Source organism: Xyrauchen texanus, chromosome 25 (genome assembly GCF_025860055.1).
Source record: "Xyrauchen texanus isolate HMW12.3.18 chromosome 25, RBS_HiC_50CHRs, whole genome shotgun sequence".
Taxonomy (NCBI): domain Eukaryota; kingdom Metazoa; phylum Chordata; class Actinopteri; order Cypriniformes; family Catostomidae; genus Xyrauchen; species Xyrauchen texanus.
Window position 1 is genome coordinate 28,326,038 of NC_068300.1, and position 25,696 is coordinate 28,351,733.

General features: G+C 38.7%; 1 protein-coding gene across 3 annotated transcripts in view; it reads right to left on the bottom strand.

Annotated features, from left to right (window-relative positions):
* Nucleotides 1–93: 93 nt before the first annotated feature.
* LOC127619314 (myelin transcription factor 1-like) overlaps nt 94–25,696 on the bottom strand; it is a 74,724-nt gene continuing 49,121 nt past the window's right edge. For all 3 annotated transcript variants that reach the window (XM_052092186.1, XM_052092188.1, XM_052092187.1), the window contains 17 exons: nt 24,344–24,621; nt 23,228–24,130; nt 20,451–20,585; nt 20,117–20,207; nt 15,313–15,432; nt 12,812–13,026; nt 12,296–12,486; nt 9,970–10,233; nt 8,950–9,104; nt 8,775–8,837; nt 8,243–8,311; nt 5,452–5,514; nt 3,593–3,814; nt 2,663–2,754; nt 2,426–2,529; nt 420–563; nt 94–310 (listed from right to left, as the gene is read on the bottom strand). In XM_052092186.1, the coding sequence (XP_051948146.1) occupies nt 167–310; nt 420–563; nt 2,426–2,529; nt 2,663–2,754; nt 3,593–3,814; nt 5,452–5,514; nt 8,243–8,311; nt 8,775–8,837; nt 8,950–9,104; nt 9,970–10,233; nt 12,296–12,486; nt 12,812–13,026; nt 15,313–15,432; nt 20,117–20,207; nt 20,451–20,585; nt 23,228–24,130; nt 24,344–24,621 (3,253 nt within the window). In that variant the 3' untranslated portion in view covers nt 94–166. The remainder of the gene's footprint in view (nt 311–419; nt 564–2,425; nt 2,530–2,662; nt 2,755–3,592; nt 3,815–5,451; nt 5,515–8,242; nt 8,312–8,774; nt 8,838–8,949; nt 9,105–9,969; nt 10,234–12,295; nt 12,487–12,811; nt 13,027–15,312; nt 15,433–20,116; nt 20,208–20,450; nt 20,586–23,227; nt 24,131–24,343; nt 24,622–25,696) is intronic.

Genomic DNA, 25,696 nt, shown 5'->3' on the forward strand with positions numbered 1-25,696 from the left:
ATATATATATATATATTATACCTCTTTTTTAACTTATTACAGAATTCTCCCTGGGATAAAGGCTTAAATTGTTGTTAAAAAAAACCTGAATGCCCTTTTTTGTGTCATTTTTATACACTTCCCATGGCTCCATGCCTCTGTTTCTTTTCCACACCTCTAGGCTGAGTCAGACCTTGATGCCTTTCACTGCCTTGTTGATGGTCTCCAGAAGGGCCTTGTTCTCTGGGTTCTGGTAACAGTCCTTATTGGTGTACATGTCAGTCAGGGTGCTGATGTAGCTCTCGAAATTCTGCTCTGTGATTGGCTCTTGCTGAAATGCAAATTGGAGCACCAGATTTGTAACAGTTTGTGGACTAGTGTGTCTAATTTATGAGGTATTCTATAATATCTTATGTGTGTGTTTGTGTGTAGTAACTCACCATGTGAGGCAGACGGATGTTGGCCAGGCTGCGTATAAGAGATTGACTGAGTCCAGACAGCTCCATAAACAGAGCCTCATTCTGTTCTTCAATCATCTTGTTCTCCTGTTCGATGTTCTTCAGGTTTTTCTCCATGGATGTGATCTACAGCATTACAGAAACAGACAATTTCATCATTCCATCCTTGTCAGCAACTACTGACATCTATGTTGCTGACATCTGGTTTCCTTCTAGCAATACATGCTTGCAGCATTTTCAATGTTCTACACTTCTTTCACAACTTTTTCATCATGGGTCAGTAGTAGTATTAGTATGTTTTATTTAATGCCATGTCAGCGATCAAAGCTATTTTCATGGCAAGAATTCAATTACAAAAAACAAATATCATATAAATACAATAAAAACAAAACAAATATAAATAGCAAGTCATATTATACAATATTTTTTTTAAGATTAATATATGATAAGAAATCCAAAACCTTTTCAGGCACAATCTCATTAAATAAGTCCTTTAATGAGGTAACTTCATAAAAGAGCATTCTACTTGCGTTAAGACCAGGACAATCTAGTAAAATATGTTTGACAGATAAGGGAGTATTACAAAACATACATAGGGTTGGGTCTTCACCTTTAAGCAAAAAGGCATGGGTCAGATTTGCGTGACGTATACGACATCTGGTGTAGACCACTTGATCAAATCTTGTTTTAAAATTGATAAAATGTCTGTTTGAAATTTCCGGATGAATTACATACAACTTGTTGTTCTTGCACATATTCCACTCTTCTTGCCACTTATTTAAAATATATCGGTTAATAATCGGTCTGATATCTGAGGGAGGGATTTGACATTCGTTAACTTCCTGATTAAGAGCTTCCTTAGCAGCTGCATCAGCTTGTTCATTTCCTGCACATCATGGGACAGTAAGGTTTTCTATTAGTAAAACTGGATCATCCCTCAGTGTTTATGTGATTACAGTCACCATACCAAATGGTACCATCTTTTTTTTACTTCTGTTTTGGAGAAAATGACTAACAACCATTTTGGTTGGGTCAAAAAAGACCTTTTTGAATTTTAATTATAAACATGAACATTGACATTGGCTTGTTTTTCACATTGATTGAACAGAAGCTTTTGGAGTTGCCATTTAGAAAAAGCACCACTTATATGTCAATGGTCATACTATTGTTTACCGTAGATATACAGTAAACCCTTCATTTTGAGTGACCCCCCACCCCCACTGATAATTGGAACATTTACACATTGTATTTGTTTTAAACAAAAACAGATTCATGGTTTATTTTCTAAAAGAAAGATATTTAAAACATATTCAATAAAGAGCTGTTTAGGTTGTAGTCCAAAAACCTGTAAGAGAATTCATGGGATCCCTCAGAACTTTCCTATGGGTTTTTAATAAGGTTTTTTAACTTAAGAGTAAAATAAGGTCTGTGCAAAAAATTACTTGACAAAACGTGGACATTTTGTTCTACAATTTAAATTACACAATTATATGCCTCAAAACTCATAGGAAAATCCAGAGGGAACCTATGGCAAATTAGACGTACAAATTGATGTCACGGCTGAACAGCTTTATTCTTTTATTTAAAATAAAGATGTCTGCCTGGCAGAGGAAAAAGTCACAAAAAAAAACCTCCATTGAAAAGGCCTCCACACATATTTAGGGATCAGGCTATCTTTTGAATCTAGCAAGCATTTAGTAAGGCCCTAACCACCCCCTAGCAATACCAAGGCAATGCCCTATTAACCAACCAAAATATCCTGACACTGCATAAATATAAACAAATGTCATAAAATGCAATGCCATTTTATTTTTAATTAATTAATTAATGAATACATTTATTTGAGTATCCAAAAGCATTTTGCCAATTACAAGATTAAGATTAATTTGTCCCTGTTTTTAAGTATTAAACTGGTCAAAAATTACCCAAACATCACAGAAGGTTTTGGAGAAGTACATTGCACAGTTTTGAAAAGACGTGTTGCTTACCTGTGTTTGAAGGTTGACCATATCTGCCTCCATTTCATTGTTGGATTCATTGAGCTCATTGATTTCTTTATTTAGTTGCTTGATGTCTTCATCATTGTCTAACACTGTAAAAAGAGAGAGAAAAAATACATTTTCATTGTCATTTCAGAAGATAGGAAAGGAGAAAAAGGATAGGAGAATAAGAATGACGTGGGATGGATGGCAATACCAGTAAAAGAAAACGAGAGAGAGTCTTACCATCACTGGCTTTGAACTTAGTGCTGAGATATTCTTCACCAGGAAACTTGGCTTTCTTTTTATTGAGGGAGGCTCTGGGGCAGCCTGAGAGACTGGGTGCAAACAGAATTCATCATCATCATCATCATCATCATCATCATCATCGTCAACATCAATACAATTGAAGAAAATTTTCTCTTTATTACACAAATTAGGTCAGTTCCCTTAAACATAAAGGTGTAATTCCTGCACCATTAGTGGCACCAAATTGCACAAATTATTCTAATATTTTGAAACATAATCACCATCTACCATTGTGTGGAAAAAAGGAAGTCTCGGTCCAAACGCCATTGGTTAAGCCATAATTAGAAATTTTTTAGACAAAAAAAACATATCAATGTTTTAAAAGCAACACAGAGCCATTGTGTTGACACTTTTTGGAGAAATCAACCTATGAATTGAATTATGAATTATCACTTAAACTTGTCTCTGCACATTAAACTGGGTTTGGGGAAATTATTTTAACTAGTGATAGACACAATATATTGGCCAAGGTGATTAATTGGCCGATATTTAGCCGTTTTGCGATTATTACTTCGGCCGATTAGCGTGTTCACTTTGCCAATTATCAGAAATGTTACCTTTCCTTTGTGTCAGTTCCAAAATGTACCAATGGAAAGTCAATACTTTCTGTTTATGAGTAAATATTGCATAAAATAAGTATTTGATTCACTTTAGAAATTTTGTGTACATCTGATTTGCTGTTGTAAAATAGTATTATGTTTACCAGCATTTAAAATCGGCCATCAACCCCTCGAGACATCGGCCATTGAAAAACGTGTATCAGTTGACCACTTATTCCAACATGCAAAAAAATGACACTTCACCTTTAACAATAATACAGTTTTAATGTGCCAATCCATCCCCGTATGATTATTTTTTCTTAAGTACCTGCGGTGGGTAAGGAAGCTGCCATTGGCGTGTCCTGATCCGTCACACCCGGGTGTGGGGCAAGTGGGACCCTCTGTCTTAAACGCCTTCCAGGAGAAAGGTGACCCATGCAGCAAACCCTCCTTCTGCTGCCTGGCCGCCAGCGGGCATCCATACGCACTGCGGTGAGTGGCATATTTTCCACTGATATGACCCAGGCTGTCACAACCTGGCACTGGGCATCTGTGAGAGCAGGAAAGGGGTGGAAAATATGTTGGTGGAAATAAAACAGATGAATAGAGTTTTGTTAGAGAGTGTGAAAATGACAGATCTGTGGACTGTAAAAGCAATAGCATTCATACTGTAATAAATATCACCTTGCTATTTACTTCGGTTACCATCTGTTTACTCCCTATCTCACTCAAGTCTATAAATGTTTCACTCTATTTTAAAAGGAGGTCCATATTTAGATACATACTTCACCCAACAGTGACTGTGAATAATACAAAACATTCAAATAAACTGAAAGACAAATTTTACACATTGGGAACTTGAGTGCCGCCATATGTGGCTGCTCATTGACTGTAGTGTAATTGTGGGGATAAAAAGCTTCTACATTTGGCAGTCACAAACAAAACAAGTAGACAAAAACCCATACATTGCATTGCAGACGACTTCTTAACAAAAACATGCACAAATGCTTTGTAAAAAAGTGTGTATTTCAATACCCCATGAACCATCTGTGCTGTAATAAATTGTTCACAGTTTTATTCTATTCCTAAGCAGTGCAACTGGGCGTCTTTGTCTTCTTGCTTTCAGAAGTAATGCAATCAATTGAAATAAAAGGCATTTTAACTATACTAGAACTAGTTCCTCATGCAGTTCTCCATGCACTGATTCATAAGCTCATGGCAAGCGAGGGAGTTATTTGGAAGGTTTCCAAGGTGATATTTAACAAAGCAGAACACAAGCAGTATTTTCAGATGTGGTAGGCTAACATCACAAGTGATTCTAGCTGGAAATGCTTGATGAGATCACAACTTTCATCTGGTTGGAGAGGGGTTTTCTAAACTGCATTACACTGTTGTAAAATGATGGTGTGGTTTGAGAAACCTATAATCCAACATTTGATCACAGCCCACCTAAAAATGGTTTCTTTGTTACCGTATAGTAGCATAAAAGAAAGGGGGAAAAGCCTCAGCTTTCTATGCAGTACGAACTTTAAGAGCTCGGAGTCCTCCTTGTCGTCCTTGATGGGAGTTGTTTTTATTCCACCTTTCTTGGCCCGTGGACACCCAGACAAACTGAAAACAGAGAGTATGCAGCTCATGATCAGAGGAGCCAGCACTATGTCATAAGATGGTCCACCACCTTAATTTAAGAGTCTACTGACCCAAAGCAAAGTAGGAGAAACCAAGCTCAAATACTAGAACAAAAAATCCAACAAACAGAGGTTAAGCAAACACCATATACTAACCAGGCGTGACGTGACAAGTTTCAAGCGTCAAGTAATTTTTCTTTCAGAAATTAGAGACAAATGATGCATAATGTGACAAAATATCATAGCCAATCATTACATACATTATGTTTAATATAGTACAGCTATGTGGAGTGGGATTTGGACCAATTACATTTTTTTAATTTGTGTCGTGCCTGGTTATGATATGGTGTTGGTGGAGAAGGGAAGACATTAGCAAGCTTACAGAATGTCAGGCAGTAACAAAAGTGCACAAGATCTGGGGTCTGTTCCCTATTCCCTACTCAATAACAGGGATGGGTATTTAATGCAGTGTTGTGTCTAATATACAACTAGCACTAAACTTCTCTGTCCTCTGTGTGTATTGTTGTGTATATGGGAAGGGTTGTCGAATGGCCCATACCTTCTGTGAGAAGCGTAGTTGCCTGTTATATGCCCTGAACCATCACATCCTAGGGTTGGACATCTGAGAAAAAGAAGACAAAGGTTAAATATGAATAGGTTTGAAGTGGGAGTGTAATACCAATTTGCCAAAACTACAAGGTGAAGTTTGCAAATTCTGTGGAACTAGAGGCACCAAAGGGAATTGCAAAATTTTGAACAAGTTTCCCAAAGACCCTCTCTGTCTTCCATTAATGAGTCAAATGGAGAGTACCTTTAGAGAGTATTTATTTGAATACAGTTGTCCTCTATATTTCAGTTTAGTTTTAGTTTTGTTAATGGTTTTGCTAGGTACAGTTTAGTTTTTATTTTGTGGACACATTTCTATTTCATTTTTATATATTTTAGTTTCAGTTTTAGTATAGTTTAGGAACTAACAGAATACTTCCAGAGATACCCAAAAATGAAGCACAGACAAAGTAGTCAAACCATTTTTCCTCTATTCATCTACACATAGTCTACAGTCACTTTGCACATCTCTCTCAGCATTTCCTTTACACTGAGTTTCCATTTACATTTTAGCACAATCATGGAATTAATTTGTGCAGTCCTTGGGGTCGAAGGCAGCATTAAAAATGTTGAATGCTGCAGAATCACACAGTCTAGTGGACTCAACATAAAAAGTACATTTTGCATTTCTCATTTTCTTGTGAACTTGTCACTCAAACCTCAACCTTTGGAAACACGAGGTTAGAGTCTGTTGCTTGCCAAGTTGAGAGCTACTAGCACAGTCTCCATCATTATTGATGTTCATTTCCTTTCTGCATCTTTACCCATGAATAATTTGTATTCCTTGGGATAGATGCTTTGCCAATGCAATTCATGATTGTGTGATTATTTCCATTTAATTTTTACACCACAAATCTTATGACTGTACGTAAGAATGCACATGCTTTTTCATGTTTCATAATTAAACAAAAAAATGTAACTTGCTTGTTTTGATTATTATTTGTGGGCTACCTCCCCCCATCTCCCTGGAATCTATGCCCAGCCGCGCCGCCATTATACTCCTTGAATGTGGACCTCTTCCGGTATAAGCCACCTCCAGCCATTTCAGCGATACAAAAATACTAATTTATACTGTTTATATTGCAGCCTGCTAATACATGTGATTGTATTATTATCATTTATTATTATTATTTTTATAAACACATTAGTTTGAAGTGCATATACTGTAGTTTTACCGCTTATTATATTTTGGCACCGATATATTACACACAGTTGCACAGGCAGAATGAATGAAATCAGGCATTGGCATGGACAGACTGCAGCCCCATCTCTCACCACTACCACAAACTTAACACAAGCAGGAGAGAGGAGAAAGAGAATGGACAGCCACTGGGAAAATGCTACTTCAAATATCTTTGCACCAAAACTGCATATTGTTTCATCTTAGCAAAGTAATAAACACATTCTCTCCTTTCTTGTAAGAGAGCACTCTTTTTCTTTACAGTGTGTAGCAAACAGACAAGCAGATCTCACATTCAGCATGGCTGATGAAACATTGCTGTGACGAGGAGGAAGGTGAATCGGGCTAATCAGCCAGGAGGGGGATAAAGATGAGCTGGAGGCACCAGCTCGAGAGAGAGCCACATGCGGCAGCTGTGTGTGTGTGTGTGTGTGTCTATGTTTAAGTTGATTTGAGTTAATTTATGTTATTAAAAGTTACGGATCCTGCCTTCTCATTGCCGACCTTACCCTGTTACAATTGCCTTTGGAAATAAATACAAAGGCATCATCTGTGGTTATATGAATTGAGGTTTACATGGATACATGACAAAAAATACTGCATCGTCACGCTATTGGTAAAGTAAGAAGCAGATTTTATTATCGTCTCTTCAATTCAACACAGCAACAAGTGAATGATTTACTTACTCCTACTATAAATGCTGACGTTAGAAAATGATCAGACGTTAGTATATTATTCTGTACATCCTGTGGTTGTGTGATAGTTTATAAACTTATATCACTAAATTCTGGTATAATCATCCTGCCAGTTATTTACATTGCAGTCAGTGACAGTGCAACTTTGTCACACTTGCCGGAAATACAGCTGCTGCTAACTTCCGTGTTGCAAAATATGGTGAATAATGGCAGCATTAAAGTAATCCATATGATTCCAGTGGTTAAATTCATGTCTTCAGAAGCGATATGATAGGTGTGGCTGAGAAACAGATCAATATTTAAGTCCTTTTTTTTATATAAATTCTCCTCCCAGCCCAGAAGGGACAATATGAATGAATAATGCAAATCACCAAAAACAAAAGAAGAAGAATGTAGAAGTGAAAGGGGTGATTTATATTAAAGAAGGACTTAAATATAAAAAAAAAACTCATATCGCTTCTGAAGCTATGGATTTAACCAATGGAGTCTGGTGGATTGTGTTTATCATGACTTTATTTCCTTTTTGGAGCTTCAAAGGCCTGATCGCCATTCACTTGCATTATATTAACCTACAGAGCTGATATATTCTTCTTCGTTTGTGTTCTGTAGAAGAAAGAAGTCATACACATCTGGGATGGCATGAGGGTGAGTAAATTATGAGAGAATAAAAAATTTTGGTGAACTATCCCTTTAATACTGTAACAAAATACACCAACATTATGTTAATTATCATGGGAATGGTGCCGCTTAATCAAAAAGAAAGGAAAGGGCACAGAAACAAACTCTGAAAAAACTTAAAAGCAGACATGCAGTCGAGACCCAAAAGAGCAAGAACGAGAAGAGCTAGAGCAGATGTAGAGCAGACATACTTGAGTTCAGTTGTGTGTGCTGCCATGAGGGACCGAAGACTCTTATCAGCGAGAGGACACCCAGACAAGCTAAAAACGTTGAAAAGAGACAAAGGAGAGAAAAGAGAGGGGGAGAAGATAAAGTGAAAGAACCCAGAATGCCCCAAGTCAGTACAAAAGACAGAACAGGCAAGTGTTAAGCAAAAAGAGAAGCAGAAACAGATGAAATCTGCACGACATGGCTAAAAATATGTGGACACCTGAACACCAAACCCAGTTTAAGCATGAATCTGACAAAATTTTGTTCAATGTTTTTAAAAACAAGAAATTTAGCTTCTTAAGTATACTTACTGTATGTATCTTGTTTGAAGGATTTTTGAGTTATTTTAACTGGCAAACAAGACAAAACCACTAAGTAAAGAAATTGTTTTTTTGCAGTGAAAGTGGTGTCCACATACTTCTAGCCATGTATTGTACAAAATGTCTTGTTTTATGTGATATTTCCCCACTGTAACCCTAGCTGCAAACATTACGCTAAGCAAACACTGTGTACCTGCGATGGGATGCATAGTTTCCAGTGATGTGTCCACTGCCGTCACACCCAGGAGTAGGACACCTGCATCAAGAGGACAAAATGAACCTGACTGAGTGAAATGATTCCATTCTCCTGAATTTCAATAATATAAACAGGAACAAATGTAAAATTCTCAGGAGATCATGTGACTTACAGCAGGAGCTCTTTCTTGGTGTCCTTGGGCTGGAACCTGACCTTGAAGCTCGGGGTTGTGACCTCTCCAGGGTAATTCCTGTCTTCAAGGGTGTCCTGCATAATGTCGCAGTCCTCTGGGTCAGACGAGGCAAATGACTGAGCGCTGTGGTCCATCTGTGCAGCAGTACACAACAATACTGTATACTACACCAGCAACACATGACATTTGTTTATCTGCTGTAAAGGTGTCAGACATGTGTAATTGCTCAAATAAACTTAAGTTTAAACTAGTGGTTCTCAACTTGTGGGTGTCAACCCAAAAATGGGCTACATATCTGTTCTGATAGAGTGTGGGCAGCAGGGAAAAACATAAATGCAAAAAATATAATGCAACTAACCATATACTTCTGCATAGTTAAGATAGCAAAATAAATAGGCTTACCAACTTTAAAAGGAAGGAGAAAAGCACTGTATCTTTGTGGCACTATAAAAATTCCTCTGTTTGTTTTGAGCTACCCATCTATACAAACACAATAACATTGACTCAACCAATGCCATGAGTTGGGGGCGGGACTATCTCTTTGTTTGACCAACAGCAGGTGGGGGGCATATTCTGAAAGCTGTTTGGAAACCAAAGAGTATTTGTTGGAATTCTGTTTGGTGGCTCTAGTGTTGGCCCTGCGATGGACTGGCGACCTGTCCAGGGTGTCCCCCGCCTTTCGCCCAATGTTAGCTGGGATAGGCTCCAGCCCCCCGCGACACTGTACACAGGATAAGCGGTTGACGATGGATGGATGGATGGATGGCTCTAGTGTTGCAGAAATTACATACTACAGCTTTAAGTACATTTTCTGTGTATGGGTTGCCATTTGATGTCCAATGTAAAATGTGGGTCTTGAATCAAAACCAGTTGAGAAACCACTGGTTTAAACTACTCTATAGGTGTATAGGTCTACTCTGTAGGTTTATTAGTCCATTATTTCTGTGCCCTCCCTTCTGGCTTCATTTAAATGACTAAGGAAAGGATAAATGGTTCTACCTCTTCTAGCTCCTCTTCTCTCTGCCGATTGGGTTTGGTGTAGTCCAGAGGGCCCTCCCACTCCTCTTGTTTGTAGGTGTGTAAAGAGTGGGGCGAGATGCTATTGTTGCCATGGTGTAGAGATGACGATGAAGATGAAGATGATGAAGACAGATCAGGGGAGCGCACTTCAGAACTGGTGCAAGACATGCCCAGTTCTTTCTTTACTGGCTTCTTCATGCTCAAATCCAAGGTGCCATTCTCGTCTACTTCTATTTCCATACTCTACAAAAGAAAGAAACAAAATATGGTCAATTATTTTTGTTAAGATAAGAATACATATTATTACAGGATTTAAATCTAGAATTTTCATTTTTTGAAGAAAATGTAAGAGATGCTGCCTGTCCAAAACTTGCCAACACGATGCTAGAGTGTTTTGGGTTATTTCCAGGGTTTTGATATGTGGTTACTAGGTTGTTTTAGTTGGTTCATAGGTGGATGCTTACTGGCCCAAAGAGGCCAGCTCTGTGTATCTATGATATTTAAAAGAGTCCCTCCTTCAATTAGTTTTTCTACTTTTTATCTCCATTTTATCATCTGCCTAGGATAAGTTTGATCATTTAGAAAAGTGATATCACAACTCTCCTCAACAAGTTGCACTACTTGAGGTATCATGAGCAGGGGCTCTGCTAGACCCCTTTTACTGTAACCCTAATATTCTTAATAAATCATAGTGCAGGGCCGTATCTAATGGGGTGAAAGGTGATAAAGACTCTAGGGGCCCACTGATCCAGGGGGGCCCATAACTAATTTGAAATAAATTTTTTGTGAAAGGGGCCCAGAACAATATGCAGTCACGGGGCCCTTTGCTACGGCCCTGCATAAGTGTGAACCATATACTGATCTGGTAAATAATGTTTCCTATTCAAAACAAGAGAGTTTTGATGCATGTTGAAGTGAAGGTTGTTCCTCATCAGCAATCTATGATCAATCACTACGTCCACTTTCACTTTCTCATTCTTCTTCTTTTGTTTTCGGCAATTCACATTCTTTGAGCATATCACCACCTACTGGTCTGGGAGTAGAATTTATAGTAAAAAAGTCATATGGATTACTTTTATTCAGCCTTTATGTGCTTTTTGGACCTTCAAAGTTTTGGTACCCAATTACTTGCATTGTGAGGACCTACAGAGCTGAAATATTCTTCTAAAAACCTTCATTTGTGTTTAGCAGAAGAAAGAAAGTCATACACATCTGGGATGTTTTGGGGGTGAGTAAATGATGAGTGAAATTTCATTTTTGGGTAATCTATCCCTTTAATATTAAAATAAGTATGTACTGTATGCGTATGTATGTTTGTGTGTGTATGTATGCATATAGAGTTTGAGATGTGCACACACAGCAGTCACAGATCCCAAAGCAGTCCCAGCCTGATTAGTGTTGAGCCACTGGGCATTTCTGCCCATTAATCTTTCCCTTTTATCCCCTTCTGCTAAAAACATGTCAGGAAATCGAAAAATGATGAAGTAGTCACTCCCTGGGCTGAGGAGAAAGCTTTTAAAAAAAATCACAATATCGAGGACAGAGCTTCTCCAATTACAGTATAGATCCCAGAGTTCTCTGACAGAGAGGGCGAATGGATAGTATTATTGGATGTAAAAGGGACAAGGAAGGCAAAGAAAGAAAAAGGGAAGGGAAATAGAGGAAATAAGAAAAAGAGATGCTCTCATTAGCATTAGCTATGGAAATACTGAATAAAGTAATATGGCACACTAGGTCTTGTCTAATCCAGAGAGATCACTCTCAATTTAATGAAATAACAACATGAAGAGGAGACAGGAATAAAACAAATGGAGGGACAGATGAAAGGAAGGGCAGATGATGCAATGAGATCTGAACAGTAAGCAGTCTCCATTTACAGTTATGCTACAATATTTACATCAGACTGCCAGATATAAAGACAGATACACACAGATGCTATTCTCCTGCCATGAATTGATGCTATGTAGTTTTATTTTATCTTAATGTGCCACTTTGTATTTACAGGGACTGTAAACCTGCGATGCAGGCTAGATTGTAAGCCGTATTTCATATATGAGAATTCCAGTTTAAACAAATATGGTGTATGTCCTGAAAATTAAATTTTTTTGTTTCCTTTTTATTTAAGCACTATATAAAAAAAACAGCTTTAACCAGTCAAAGCCAGTGTGCTGGTCTTAGTTGGTCTCAAAGCCATGCCAACCTGGAGCTCAGCTGGTTTTGCTCATCCAGCTAGCTAGTCTTCCAGCTTGACTAGCTAACAAGCTAACAATGTTTGCTGTGTTTGTAGCTTTATCAAGATCTGTACCTTTTCTTGGTGTCTGATGCTGAGGTTCTCTGGTCTCTCCCAACAGCGTGTGGACAGATTGAGGATTGCAGTGGCAGCCATGTGGGCGGCTTCAGCGTCGTGGGAATAATCGTAACTGCTGGAGGAGCTCTTTCCATAACCAGCATGCATGCTGGGACTTGGCGGGGAGGCTCTGGGGAATGGAGGTTTGGCTGTGGGCAAAATTGAATTTTACAGTAGATAATGCACACACACACACACACACACACAAAGAAAAATCATTAATATATAGTACATTATATATTTAAATAAAACATAACAAGACTTATATGCTGTGTATTCTCAATGGAAATGTTGATCCATCTATTGAAGCAAAGTCTAAAAAACTCAATTTCCACTAACCTGCCTGTACAGCAAATGATCTTGAACCTGAACGTTTAGCAGTACTATTCACATATTAGGCTGTTTACACAGATATCTGCACTGCAAAGATTGCATGATATATAACATTTATAAACAGTGACTAATCCTGCTCACATTTGAAGGCTTTGGGTGAAGTTTCGCTGGTGTGCATCTTTGGGGCGAGCATGTGCTTGCCAAACACCTGCACATCAAAGCTTGCATAATCAAAGGACACCTTGGAGTACTTCTCCAGTTCCTTGGCCAGATTAGCGCGTGGCGTGGCTGGGACGAGGCTGGGCCTGTAGCTGCCGGGTGGAGGAATCTCCAACTGCTTCACAAAACACATGGGCCTGAAAGGAGAGAGAGAGTTCTGTCATTTTATCTCTACAAAAGAATAAATATCCCTGGAGTAATACAAAAAGAAGCATAAAAGGAAAAGTGTAAGTAAGCATAAAAGATCAAGAGTGAAATAGTGGGCTAGAATTAGACAGCAGAAAAGAAGTGGAATTGAAAGACTGACAATAACACATAGATACCGAGAGAAAGAAAAAGGAAGGAATAGTCCCCCAGATAAATAGCCTTTAAAGAGTAAATGCAGGAGTGAGTGGGAGAGAAAGAAAGGCTTATAGCAGGGTTACTGCAGGAGAAGAGAAACAGGATTAAATGGTGTTTTATCAGTACCAAGCACATTAGCATATCATCAAGCATGGAATTGAAGCCTTAAAGCAATATTTCACTTCCAAAATGAAGTTTCTGTCATTATTTACTTACTTTCATGTCATTCTAAACATGAAATGCCTTCCTTTCTTCTGTGGAACACGCATGCAGTTCTTTTCATACAATGGAAGTGTATGGACCAGGGGTAGTCAAGCTCCAAAAATGATGAAAAGGCACCATAAAAGTAGAATAACAGCAGTCCATGTGACATGTGCACTATATTCCAAGCCTTCTGAATTCATTCGATAGCATTGTACGAGGAACGGAACAAAATTGAACTTAGAATCCACTGAAAATCTTCCCCTCTGCTGTAAATCTTAAATCTCATTCATGTAATTAGAATATGTGCATATTCAAATTTGGTGCACCGGGATCATTTACGAGATATGCAAGAATTAACTTTATTTATTTATTTATTTTATTTTTTATCCCTTCTTCTCCCCAGTTTTGGAATTCCCAAATCCCACTACTTACTAGGTCCTCGTGGTGGTGAGGTAACTCACCTCAATCCGGGTGACGGCGAACAACTCTCAGTTGCCTTCGCTTTTGAGACCATCAATTTGAGTATCTTATCACGTGGCTTGCTGTGCATGACACCGCGGAGACTCACAGCATGTGGAGGCACATGGTACTCTCCGCGATCAACGCACAACTTACCACGTGCCCCATTGAGAGCGAGAGTCACTTAGTCGCGACCACAAGGAGGTTACCCCAAGATAAACGTGGTGTGACATGTGCTGAAGCACTATTTTTGAAAGGTGAATGAGATTTGAGTTATGGGGAATATTATCAGTGAATACTGACATACATTTCGGTCTGTTCCTCAAACAAACCTATTGTATGGCTTCAGAAGACTTGGAATAAAGGGAATACGCTTTATGGACAACTTTTATGGTGCTTTTTCTTTTTTTCTTTTGGAGATTTACAGCTCGTCGTCACCATTCACTTTCATTGTATGGAAAAAAGCAGTGACAACATTCTGCTAAAGTATTTATTTGGTGTTCCACAGGAGACAGAAAATCATACAGATTTAAAACACATGAGGTTGAGTATCTAATGAAAGAATTGTCATTCTGGGGCAAACAGTTCCTTTAAAAACCTTTTCCTGGAGAACCATGAGCCCTGGCAGCACTTTGTCAATTTAAACTCTGAAAAGACAAAGAATGCTTGCATGTGGGAGGCCATGTCATTAAGGATCATGACACCGTGTTCAGTATTTAACATCGTTAAAGGATTTCTGTCGTAAACCAGGTGCAGTTAGCAGGATGAAACCCAAACTCACACACCTACATGTTATCGTCTGCGTGACAACAGCATGTAAAGTATATTAGCCTCTGTTTCCTGTCTCTTCATTAGTCAGCGCATCCCATTAGCAGGGTGGCATGCGAAGCCGTCAAAGGTCTCTCTGGTGACTTCTCATTGTCGGCATCTTCCCTTAATGGGCTTTCTCAGTGCACTGATGCTCATTTAAATCAGAATAACACAAATAAGAGAGGACTGCTTATTATTTTCATAATCCGCATTGCTTTGTCTGACCACGGACATGCTTCCTGAAAGAAAGTAATTATTTTTTCAATGCTCCATGCCCTGTAAGTCCCATAATTAGCTAATCAGTGGCATAATTAGACTAGCAGGTTTGAGGCCTGAGCCCTGCTTGAAACAGCAGGCTATGCTCTATTAGAAGGGCAAAGGATAGGGAGCGCGGATGTTCTGCAACGCCTGACCAATCGTGCTGTGGTAAATGAGTTCCCTCCTATGGTGATTGACAGCTGTGCTTACCAACAGCAGCTGGTGGATTGATGGATAAATACTGCTGAGATAGTGGTTGAAGGACAGGAGGAGACAGAACATTGGGTGGGTTTGCTGTTACTGGGAAAATATGATAATGTTTTCAGTTTTTGGTGTTGTTTTGGGTTTACCTGAGTACACGGTCAGAGTTAGGGCTGCCATTGAGATGTTCACCCACAGGCTGAGACAGGTGTTGCTTGTCAAGACTTTTGGAGAGCTTTTCGGCAGCAGCAATGGGACATCCTGACAAACTGATGAGTGAAAGTGAAAGAGTCAGTAAAGGAAAATCTCTAGAAATATGAGAATCCATATGTACCCACAAAAGTAGTAAAGATAAAAAAATTATTCATCTTATTTTACATGTAAAAATGCCAAAAGTTTGAATATATGTTTATGTTAGTCCAATAAGAACTAGATAGGAAAAGCTTGTCTTGATAAACTTTGATGTTGTCCCGACAAAGCCTTGTGTGAAAGTTTAAACTAGATTTAGATGTTTGATGTTTCACAGACATTACAGTAATATAAACAAAAGCTAGCTAGATACAGTAGACAGTCAGACAGATAAATACATAGAGAGAGAGAGAGAGAGAGAGAGAGAGAGAGAGAGAGAGAGAGAGAGAGATTAAACACTGATATACAGGTGAAACTCTAAAAATTAGAATATCGTGCAAAAGTTCATTAATTTCAGTAATTCAACTTAAAAGGTGAAACTAATATATTATATAGACTCATTACAAGCAAAGTAAGATATTTCAAGCCTTTATTTGATATAATTTTGATGATTATGGCTTACAGCTTATGAAAACCCCAAATTCAGAATCTCAGAAAATTAGAATATTGTGAAAAGGTTCAGTATTGTAGGCTCAAAGTGTCACACTCTAATCAGCTAAACACCTGCAAAGGGTTCCTGAGCCTTTAAATGGTCTCTCAGTCTGGTTCAGTTGAATTCACAATCATGGGGAAGACTGCTGACCTGACAGTTGTGCAGAAAACCATCATTGACACCCTCCACAAGGAGGGAAAGCCTCAAAAGGTAATTGCAAAAGAAGTTGGATGTTCTCAAAGTGCTGTATCAAAGCACATTAATAGAAAGTTAAATGGAAGGGAAAAGTGTGGAAGAAAAAGGTGCACAAGCAACAGGGATGACCGTAGCCTGGAGAGGATTGTCAGGAAAAGGCCATTCAAATGTGTGGGGAGCTTCACAAGGAGTGGACTGAGGCTGGAGTTACTGCATCAAGAGCCACCACACACAGACGGGTCCTGGACATGGGCTTCAAATGTCAAACGTCTTACCTGGGCTAAAGAAAAAAAGAACTGGTCTGTTGCTCAGTGGTCCAAAGTCCTCTTTTCTGATGAAAGCAAATTTTGCATCTCATTTGGAAACCAAGGTCCCAGAGTCTGGAGGAAGAATGGAGAGGCACACAATCCAAGATGCTTGAAGTCCAGTGTGAAGTTTCCACAGTCTGTGTTTGTTTGGGGAGCCATGTCATCGGCTGGTGTTGGTCCACTGTGCTTTATTAAGTCCAGAGTCAACGCAGCCGTCTACCGGGACATTTTAGAGCACTTCATGCTTCCTTCAGCAGACAAGCTTTATGGAGATGCTGACTTCATTTTCCAGCAGGACTTGGCACCTGCCCACACTGCCAAAAGTCCCAAAACCTGGTTCAATGACCATGGTATTACTGTGCTTGATTGGCCAGCAAACTCGCCTGACCTGAACCCCATAGAGAATCTATGGGGCATTGCCAAGAGAAAGATAAGAGACATGAGACCAAACAATGCAGAAGAGCTGAAGGCCGCTATTGAAGCATCTTGGTCTTCCATAACACCTCAGCAGTGCCACAGGCTGATAGCATCCATGCCACGCCGCATTGAGGCAGTAATTAATGCAAAAGGGGCCCAAACCAAGTACTGAGTACATATGCATGATTATACTTATCAGAGGGCCGACATTTCTGTATTTAAAATCCTTTTTTTTATTGATTTCATGTAATATTCTAATTTTCTAAGATTCTGAATTTGGGGTTTTCATAAGCTGTAAGCCATAATCATCAAAATTATATCAAATAAAGGCTTGAAATATCTTACTTTGCTTGTAATGAGTCTATATAATATATTAGTTTCACCTTTTAAGTTGAATTACTGAAATTAATGAACTTATGCACGACATTCTAATTTTTCGAGTTTCACCTGTATATATAGAACTGGATTGCTCATGACATCATAACAGTGAAGCCACTGCACCGCCATATTGCTATGCCCAAAGATCCCAAAATGTCCCTTTTGACTTAATAGGAAATCATCTCTTTTCAGCGAGTAAACATTAGTCATTCAATCACCGATTTTATATCTAAAATTGGCATGAACATCCATACAGTGCAAATGTCCTACATATGAAATATTTATTTATTTAAAGTCTGGAATTTTTCCAGTTTCTTGAAAGCCAGAGCAAGTTATGCATATCTATATCAAACAGTATACATCAGTGAATAGATCAGCTGACTGTAAACAAGTTCACTGAAACAAAGGTAAAATACAAACAGACATTTTCAGACTCATATATTGTGATCAGTGAAGTGTTCCTTCAGTGATACTATTTTTATGTTTTTATCAAAAAGTGCCTTGTTCTCACGTTCACTTGAAAGGTGCAGTATGTAAGATTCAGAAACACTTGTTATTAATGACACCTGTGGCCGTTAAGTGAACTGCAGCAGCTATCTGTTGCTCGTGCTCATGCACACACTGCACAGGGACGCGAGCTAGCATCGACCAAAACAAAGCATCTTTTTTTAAAGGATTTTTAAATATTTAAAAAATGATATTAAACATTCTCAAATAAAAAAACAATTATTCTGCAATATAGCTGCTAAACTAAATGTACATTGTTTTAAAGGAGTTTTAAATATGTATATTGGAAAACAAACCAAAACAAAAACAAATCAAAAAATTATTTTGTTTCAGTATGTAATGGGGTGAAGACTACCCACTATCACCTTTCTGTTTACTTCAATACATCTTTTACTCACAAAAAAAAAAAAAGTTATCTTATTAGTAAAGCTGCGTATTGCCATTTTTTCTTAATATAAGAAACACAGTAACACATATATTATATCAGCCATCACGTTATAATCTAGCTGCAGTAAGCGTGCGCACTCGCGTCCCCGCGACAGAGTGTGTATCAGTCGGATGCAGTTTCAATCTCTCCCCTCAGATCGGGACATTCACGCAACTCATTGAAGAGGTGCTGACTGCACAGGGAAATGCCAGTTTCTGAGTTTGTAGTTATTTACAAGATTTGCTTCTGTATTATTTGAACTTTAAGTAAGCTTAAATATAACTGCAATAAAGATGTAATGCTGTGGTGTTTCATTTAAAGAACTCTAGCTCTGCTTATTTCATAACGAGAATGCTTCTGTATTTACTTATTTAGTATTTTTGCATTATAATTCCCTCATACATTGTGATCTACATCAACTGAAACTGTGAAAGTTTAGAGTGCATCTAGACTGTGAGCTGTGTAATTCTTCCTCTCCTCGAAAATGTATTGACAAAAATGTTAGTTGTCGAATAGTCGTTGTATCTCATTTAACGTAACATGAGATCACATTAAACATTAAAGTCCCTTTCAGGGGTAAGGATGTATTGTAAACAAGCACATATTACAGCTTTTTCTACTTAAATTACAACTTGTGGACAGTTTTCCCACTTCTTTTGCTGATCATCGATCTGCACTTATAGACTGAACAACTAGCTATGACTATTATCCTTAACAAGCTCATTAAACATTAAACATGATTTTCACTAGATGGAAAAATGCAGACGGTGAAACGGGTGTGGTTTTGCCTGTCAGTCATTGAGGCTCTATGGCAGTTGTGGCATACTAAATGGCCACTCGAACACTTCCGGTGGCTTCAACTCCTGCTGGCAGTTTAACATTGCATCAGCGATCCAGTTCTATAGTTATATATCAGTGGACTTAAAGCAGATAAAGACCTTTTGTGGGTTTGTTTACATTTGAATTTTTTTGACAACTGGAGTTAATTAATGAGCGTTCCAATATAATTAATTAATCCTGAATGTTTTGAATTAATGAGCATTACATTGGCCCATTTAAACATTCCGTCAGTGTAAGTTTGAGGGATTTTGCAGATTTTTTATCATCTGCTGTGTGAAAACTGTAAGTTCGATCAGTTAGAAAAGACAGCGCACAATTTTCCAGAACAGTCTAAAGGTCTGTACCAAGTTTGGTTGATGCAGCTTGAATTTATACCCAAATATAAGAAAACATTTTTTATTATCAACATATTTATTATATCAGGTAAATATGATGTAATAAATGTACTGTAGATGGTCAAAGAAAACATCAAAGTTTGCACAGTTCATGTTTGAACTTTATCCATAGGTTGAAGCATTGGAGGGCATGTGGTAAAAAAAGACAAAGGCAAAAAAACACTTTGGACTTTCTTTCTTCTTTCTCTCCTGTATTTCTCACTCTTACTGTGTGAACTGTTGCGATAATAAGCCTCAGATGGGGCAAAGTCATATCAGTGTCTTAAAAAAAACTTGCTTTATTCTACATCAGGGTGACCCTTCATGGTGTCCTCCATGTTGAAATCACATGACGAATAATACTCAGTTTATCCTGGTATCCCCAGTATTACTGGACAATTTCAGTTAAATCTATGAATTATTGATGAAATAAAATGCCTGTAAATAGGTTATTTCTACAATGGCATTGGAACCCAAAACTTTTACTTTTGCTTGAAGCTGCATCCACACCCCTAGGCATCAGTATAAAGTCCAAGATTGACCATTGAAACAAACAAAAATTATTTTAGTGCATCTTTATTTAAAAAAAAAAAAAATAGAAGTCAATGGGCAATAAAAGTCCCACCGTTCTATGTGTGTGTATTTGTGTAAAAGAAGACTTTTTACCTGCGGTGTGTGTTACGGTTGCTGTTGACGTGACCCTGACCAGTGCATCCTGGCGTTGGACACTTTAGGACGTTCTCATGCATGGCCAAGACTGCGAATTAACCAATCACAGGGCAGAGAGGAAAAGTAGTCAGCCAACCAATTGACTCAAGGGCTACAAAAAACAAACTCTAGCAGAATTGATTTAAACTAAGAAATAATAATAAAAATCTATCCCTCTAAAAACATGTTAAAATGATGGCTTGTCTTTTTAGGAGAAGATTATGACACTCAAACAATGTGTCTTAGTCACAGTGGCAGATGCTTCAGTTGCTGTGGTTTGATGTTGACTCACTCTCTGGAGGGATCCGATCTTTGTGTGGGCAGCCTGACAGACTGCGATGGTGGGGATAGAGTCCGGTCACGTGACCTGTTCCATCACACCCAGGGGTTGGGCATTTGATCTCTCTCTTCTCTGATCTAGAACTCTCTGTGGGCAGCAGAACACCTGTCAGTCAAACCTTTTCTAAAGATGTCATCACTTTGTCAGCACAGAAATGTGCAAAAGATGGGCACATTACCACACACATTACACACAAACACAGGTTTCATGCTCCCTTGAAATAGTTAAAGTTGCCTATGGACCTGTGAGAGGGCACATTTACAGTGATAATTATGGTCATTACGTGTGCGGGCAGGTGCAAGGTTCCATACAGTATTATTACTTTCGGTGAGTGTTATGAGGGTGCACTGGGGTTTATTGGGCTATGTACTGAACAATTTTGCTAATTAAACAGACTTTATCTTTGGCAAGGCACATCTCCATATTATAAAGGAGAGAGCGAGAGAGAGTGAGACAGAGAGAGAGAGAGTGTGTGAGAGAGAGAGAGAGAACGTGTGGGGCTGTATAATCATTGTTAATAACACAAAATAAAATAAATAAAACTGGAGCTAAATGAAAACATTCAGGTTAACTGAAATAAAAATTGGCATTACTTCAAAAAACTGTCCACTGTGATTATTTTTTATATTATAAAATTAGAAACCTTTAAAAAGTCTTCGTTAAACAAGTATAATGCCACTTGATGTTGATAACTAGATGGCTCTGAATGAACTAGATGGCTTTGAGTTCAAATGCAACAATGTTAAACACATGTAAATGATCTAAGTTTGACATTAAAACTTTGGAAGCCCAAAATTACTTAATACTAAAAGTAACTGAAACTAGAAAAAACCCACAAAAAAAATCTAACTTAACCAAAACTAAAAGGCATAAATTGGAAAATAATGAAAACTAAATTAAATGGAAATTGAAAAAAGAATAGAAATAAAGCCTAAATGAACATCCCAAACTATAATAACTCTGGTGTGGAGTCTAAGGTAAACAAACAGAGGCACAACGGAAAACATGAAAAAAAGAGATGAGAAGAGAGAGACATAGAGAGTAAAAGAGCTTGCATGTGCGCTCCAGTGGCTCCTTAATTAAATGTTGAAATGTTAAAGAGACATGCACCTCCTAATTAAAACTGGTCGGAGCGTGCGGAGGGCAGTTACGGAGGGGATGTGGAGCCCTACCGTGCGCTTGGCTGAATCCAGAAGTACACAGACTGGGCATGGTGCCAACCGAGAGCAGAACAACACCACAAACAAAACCAATAAACAAATAAACACGTGCCAAACCAATCTAATTAAACACATCCTCTCTCCCCTTCGTCTCTCTCTCTCTTTCTAAGTGCTTCAGTAATTATAGACTAAGGCTCGAGTTTATCTATGGAAACCAATTAATTTGACCCATTTATACTCTCTAGATTGCTTCCCCCATTATTAATCTTGCGGTTCTTTGCCTGAGCGAGAGCTTGCCATTTTAATCTTCTTTCTGATTAATCATGTGTGGGTGTTTATTTATGAGAATTTGTTGATATTTGAGCACTTGCATAGGGCGTGTTGAAAAATGCATATGTGTGTATGATTAAATATCACACTGAGCACACTTATGAAATATGTTTTTGTGTTGGAGTGTTTTATATACATATAAACTGTACATAGGGCCTTATTTATGAAACACAAGAACGAATTTCTGTGTAAACTTTTCACAAAACCATTCTCTCATAAATTGTCATACTGTAGGGATATGATTTAGGTATGGTTTTACATAAAGACTACGTAAAGAGTTCCTGTAACCATTCTTTCGTAAATTGTTGCATTAAATGGAAGTATGAAAGATTTACATAAAGACTATGGGAGGACTATTTAAAAGTTTAAGTAAATTGCTGTACTTAAAGGGATTATGTAAATTGGCCTAAATTGTCGCACTGAATGGTTTTACAAAAGTTTAATGTAAAGTCTATGTGAAGACCATGTATCAACTTTGTACAACCACTTTTAATTAAATTGTCAATTATATAATAACAGTTTACGTAAAAACCTGGTAAAGACTTTGTAATACTATTTGTACATAAATTCACTGAGCACTTTATTAGGCACACCTGTACACCTACATCAACTTATTCATGCGATTATCTATTCAGCAAATCGTCTGGCAGCAGTACAACGCATAAAATCATACAGAACGGGTCAGGAGCTTCAGTTAATAAATGAGATCTCAGTGATTTTGACCATGGCATGATTGTTGGTGCCAGATGGGCAGGTTTAAATATTTCTGTAACTGCTGATCTTCTGGGATTTTCACACACAACAGTCTCTGGAGTTACTCAAAATGGTGCCAAAAACAAAACATATCCAGTGAGTGGCAGTTCTGCAGACGGAAACACCTTGTTGATGAGAGAGGTGAACAGAGAATGGCCGGACTGGTTTGAGTTGACAGAAAGGCTATGGTAATTCAGATAACCACTCTGTACAATTGTAGTGAGCAGAATAGCAACTCAGAAATCACATCAAACCTTGAGGTGGATGGGCTAAAACAGCCGAAGACTATGTTGCACACTTTATTATGACCATAGTGTTCCTAAAAAGTGCTCAGTGAGTGTACATTATTACTTGCAACAATTTATGCAAGAATAGTTTACAACTAATTTACATAGACATTTGTTCTCCTTGTTTTTAATGAATGAGCTCCAATGAGTGTATACAGACGAATACAATGGTTTGTGGGTAAATTGACAAATATCTGACCTTTTCCAAAGCAGCTTTTGTGAAGATGTTCCAAGTGTTTGTTGGGCCGGTCATCCAGTGAAAAGAAACGGTGGTGCTCGGGAATGCGAGCAAACTCACGGTGAGCTTTGACTTGTTGGGCTTTCAAGGCAATGGCCTGCTCTAGCAACCCCAGGTTCCCCCGCATTACATCGTACATCTCTGACTCATCTGCCACTGTCGATCGCTGAGACAAACTGTCGTCGTCCCCGTTGTCATCAATTCCATCCACGTCACCGTCTCTCTCCGACTCCTCCGACTGCACTTCGAAGACCATAGGAGAAGTCATGGTTGGATTAATGGAGCTGTAGTTTTCTGGCAAGGTGGGATTGTGGGAAACATAGTCTTCTCTTACAAGGGTTCCCTGAGTGGCAGTGATAAAAGAAGGGGCGTATTCTCTTTCCCCTTCCTCTTCAGACTTAACGTCATCGTATTCCTCTTTGAATATCTCTTCCTTTTGAGTCTCAGACCCCAGTCCTTCATCGTCATCGTCATCCTCATCCTCGGCTTGTTGTGCATGCATTTCTTCAATAAAATACTGGTGGTCTGTCTCTTTTGGGTTCTCAAAATGAATGTCATCTTCCTCATCTTCCATCTCTGCTGAATTCCTCATCACTCCATTCTCCTTAGATGCCAAAATGTCTACTTGGTACTTAGCTTCCTCTCTTCCATTTTCTTCTTTCTCTTCTTCCTCTTCTGGTTCCGTAAAAGGGCTACTGCTTTCTGTGACGGGCTGTTGTTGCTGTTTAGGGGACATACCACACTTGCTGTTGCTGTTGAGGTGTGGCATTGAGTTGAGCACTATGTGCTGATAGTTGGAGAGATCTTCAGAGATTGAGATTTTAGGCTTCACTGAGCTAGAGTCCTCAATAATGATACACTCCTCTGTGTTGAAGAGAAGGTAAGACTGTTGTAAAAATCTTTGCATTATTTTACACTGATTAAATTAGCAACATAGAACACCAACATATACAAATCCCTGCTGAAAAGACCAATCTCAGAAGCTCAGAAGCTTGGTGTGGACACCACCATAACAACATCCAAATAACATAAGCTGGTCTTTTCAACAACGATTCTTTACTACTTTCCATCACGAACCTTCATCACCATCATCTTCCTCTGTATTAGTGCTCTCTGTGTTCTGTTTTGTTTGCTCCTCTTCTACTTCATGCTCTTGCTCACCACCCTGCTGCTGTACTCCTTCATCCTCCTCATCTTCCTCCCTCATCTCTGTCTCCTCTCCACTGCCCTCACTCTCTGCAGTGAAGCCTTCATCCATCGCCAGCTTCAGTGGGTTGGACTTCCTCTTGGAGGAGGGCTGGTCTGACTCTGCTTCCTGCAGCCGCCTTTTTCTGGCCAATGGGCAACTCAGAGAACTATGAATCAAGGAAGAAAAAGATAATAATGAACAAATTACACAATGAAACTGTGTATTATAACATCACATTACATATTCCAATATATATTGCTGAGAAATAATGAATAACATGCAAAACACATATACAGTGCACTCAAAAAATCTAAGACCACACTTTAAATCTGTTATTATTTTATTTAAACCTGGAAATCAATGTTTATGAATGTTTTAGTATTCCAAAAGAAAAAATATTCAAGTTTCTGCACTATTTCTTGGTGTCACGAACCCCGCTCCCTCGCTCCGCCCCCTCGAGCTTCCACGCCCGTTTTGCTCGCTCGAGCTTGCACGCTCGTTTTTGCTCCTACGAGCTCACATGCTCGTACACTATCTCCCCCCTCGGGCTCACATGCCAGCTCCCAATCGCCAGAACATTATGTACACCTGCACTCGTCTCAATCACCCCTTTATTCGTTACACCTGCACCGCTCGTTAGTTCCCCTATTTATATCACAGCACATTCGTTTCACACCCGTTGGTTATTGTGTTTAGTTTCCCGTATCTTTGCCCCCGCTAGTCTCGTCTAGTTTTGAACTCCTCTTGTCTTCCTCTTAGCTTGCCAGCTCTAGTATTCCCCTAGCTCCCCTGTTTGTTCTACTCGATAGATTTTCTCTACTCTGATCCTGTTTCCCGGCTTCGACCTCCCCACTCTCGTTGACCACTCTCTCCCGGATTTGCCCCCTTTACTCTACTTTGATTCCCCGGCTTTTGACCCTACGCTTCCCTCGACAACTCTTCTCAGGATTTACCCTGTTTGTACTTTTGCACGCTTTGTGGAATAAAGCAGTTTCCTCCGACATTGTGACTGTCTCGTCTTGTGTGTGTGTGTGCGGGTTACACTTGGTAACTAATTAAATATAATCACAATTGTGATCATATCAAGTCTTCCAAATGTATTCTATTTAAACTTTTCACTCAAATTGTTACGGTGATAACTTAATTTGCAATGACAATGTCTGCATTAAATCCAAAATAGTAGCAGTTTCACTAGTGGTCTAAGACATTTGGATGCAATGTACATGGCACATGCTATATGG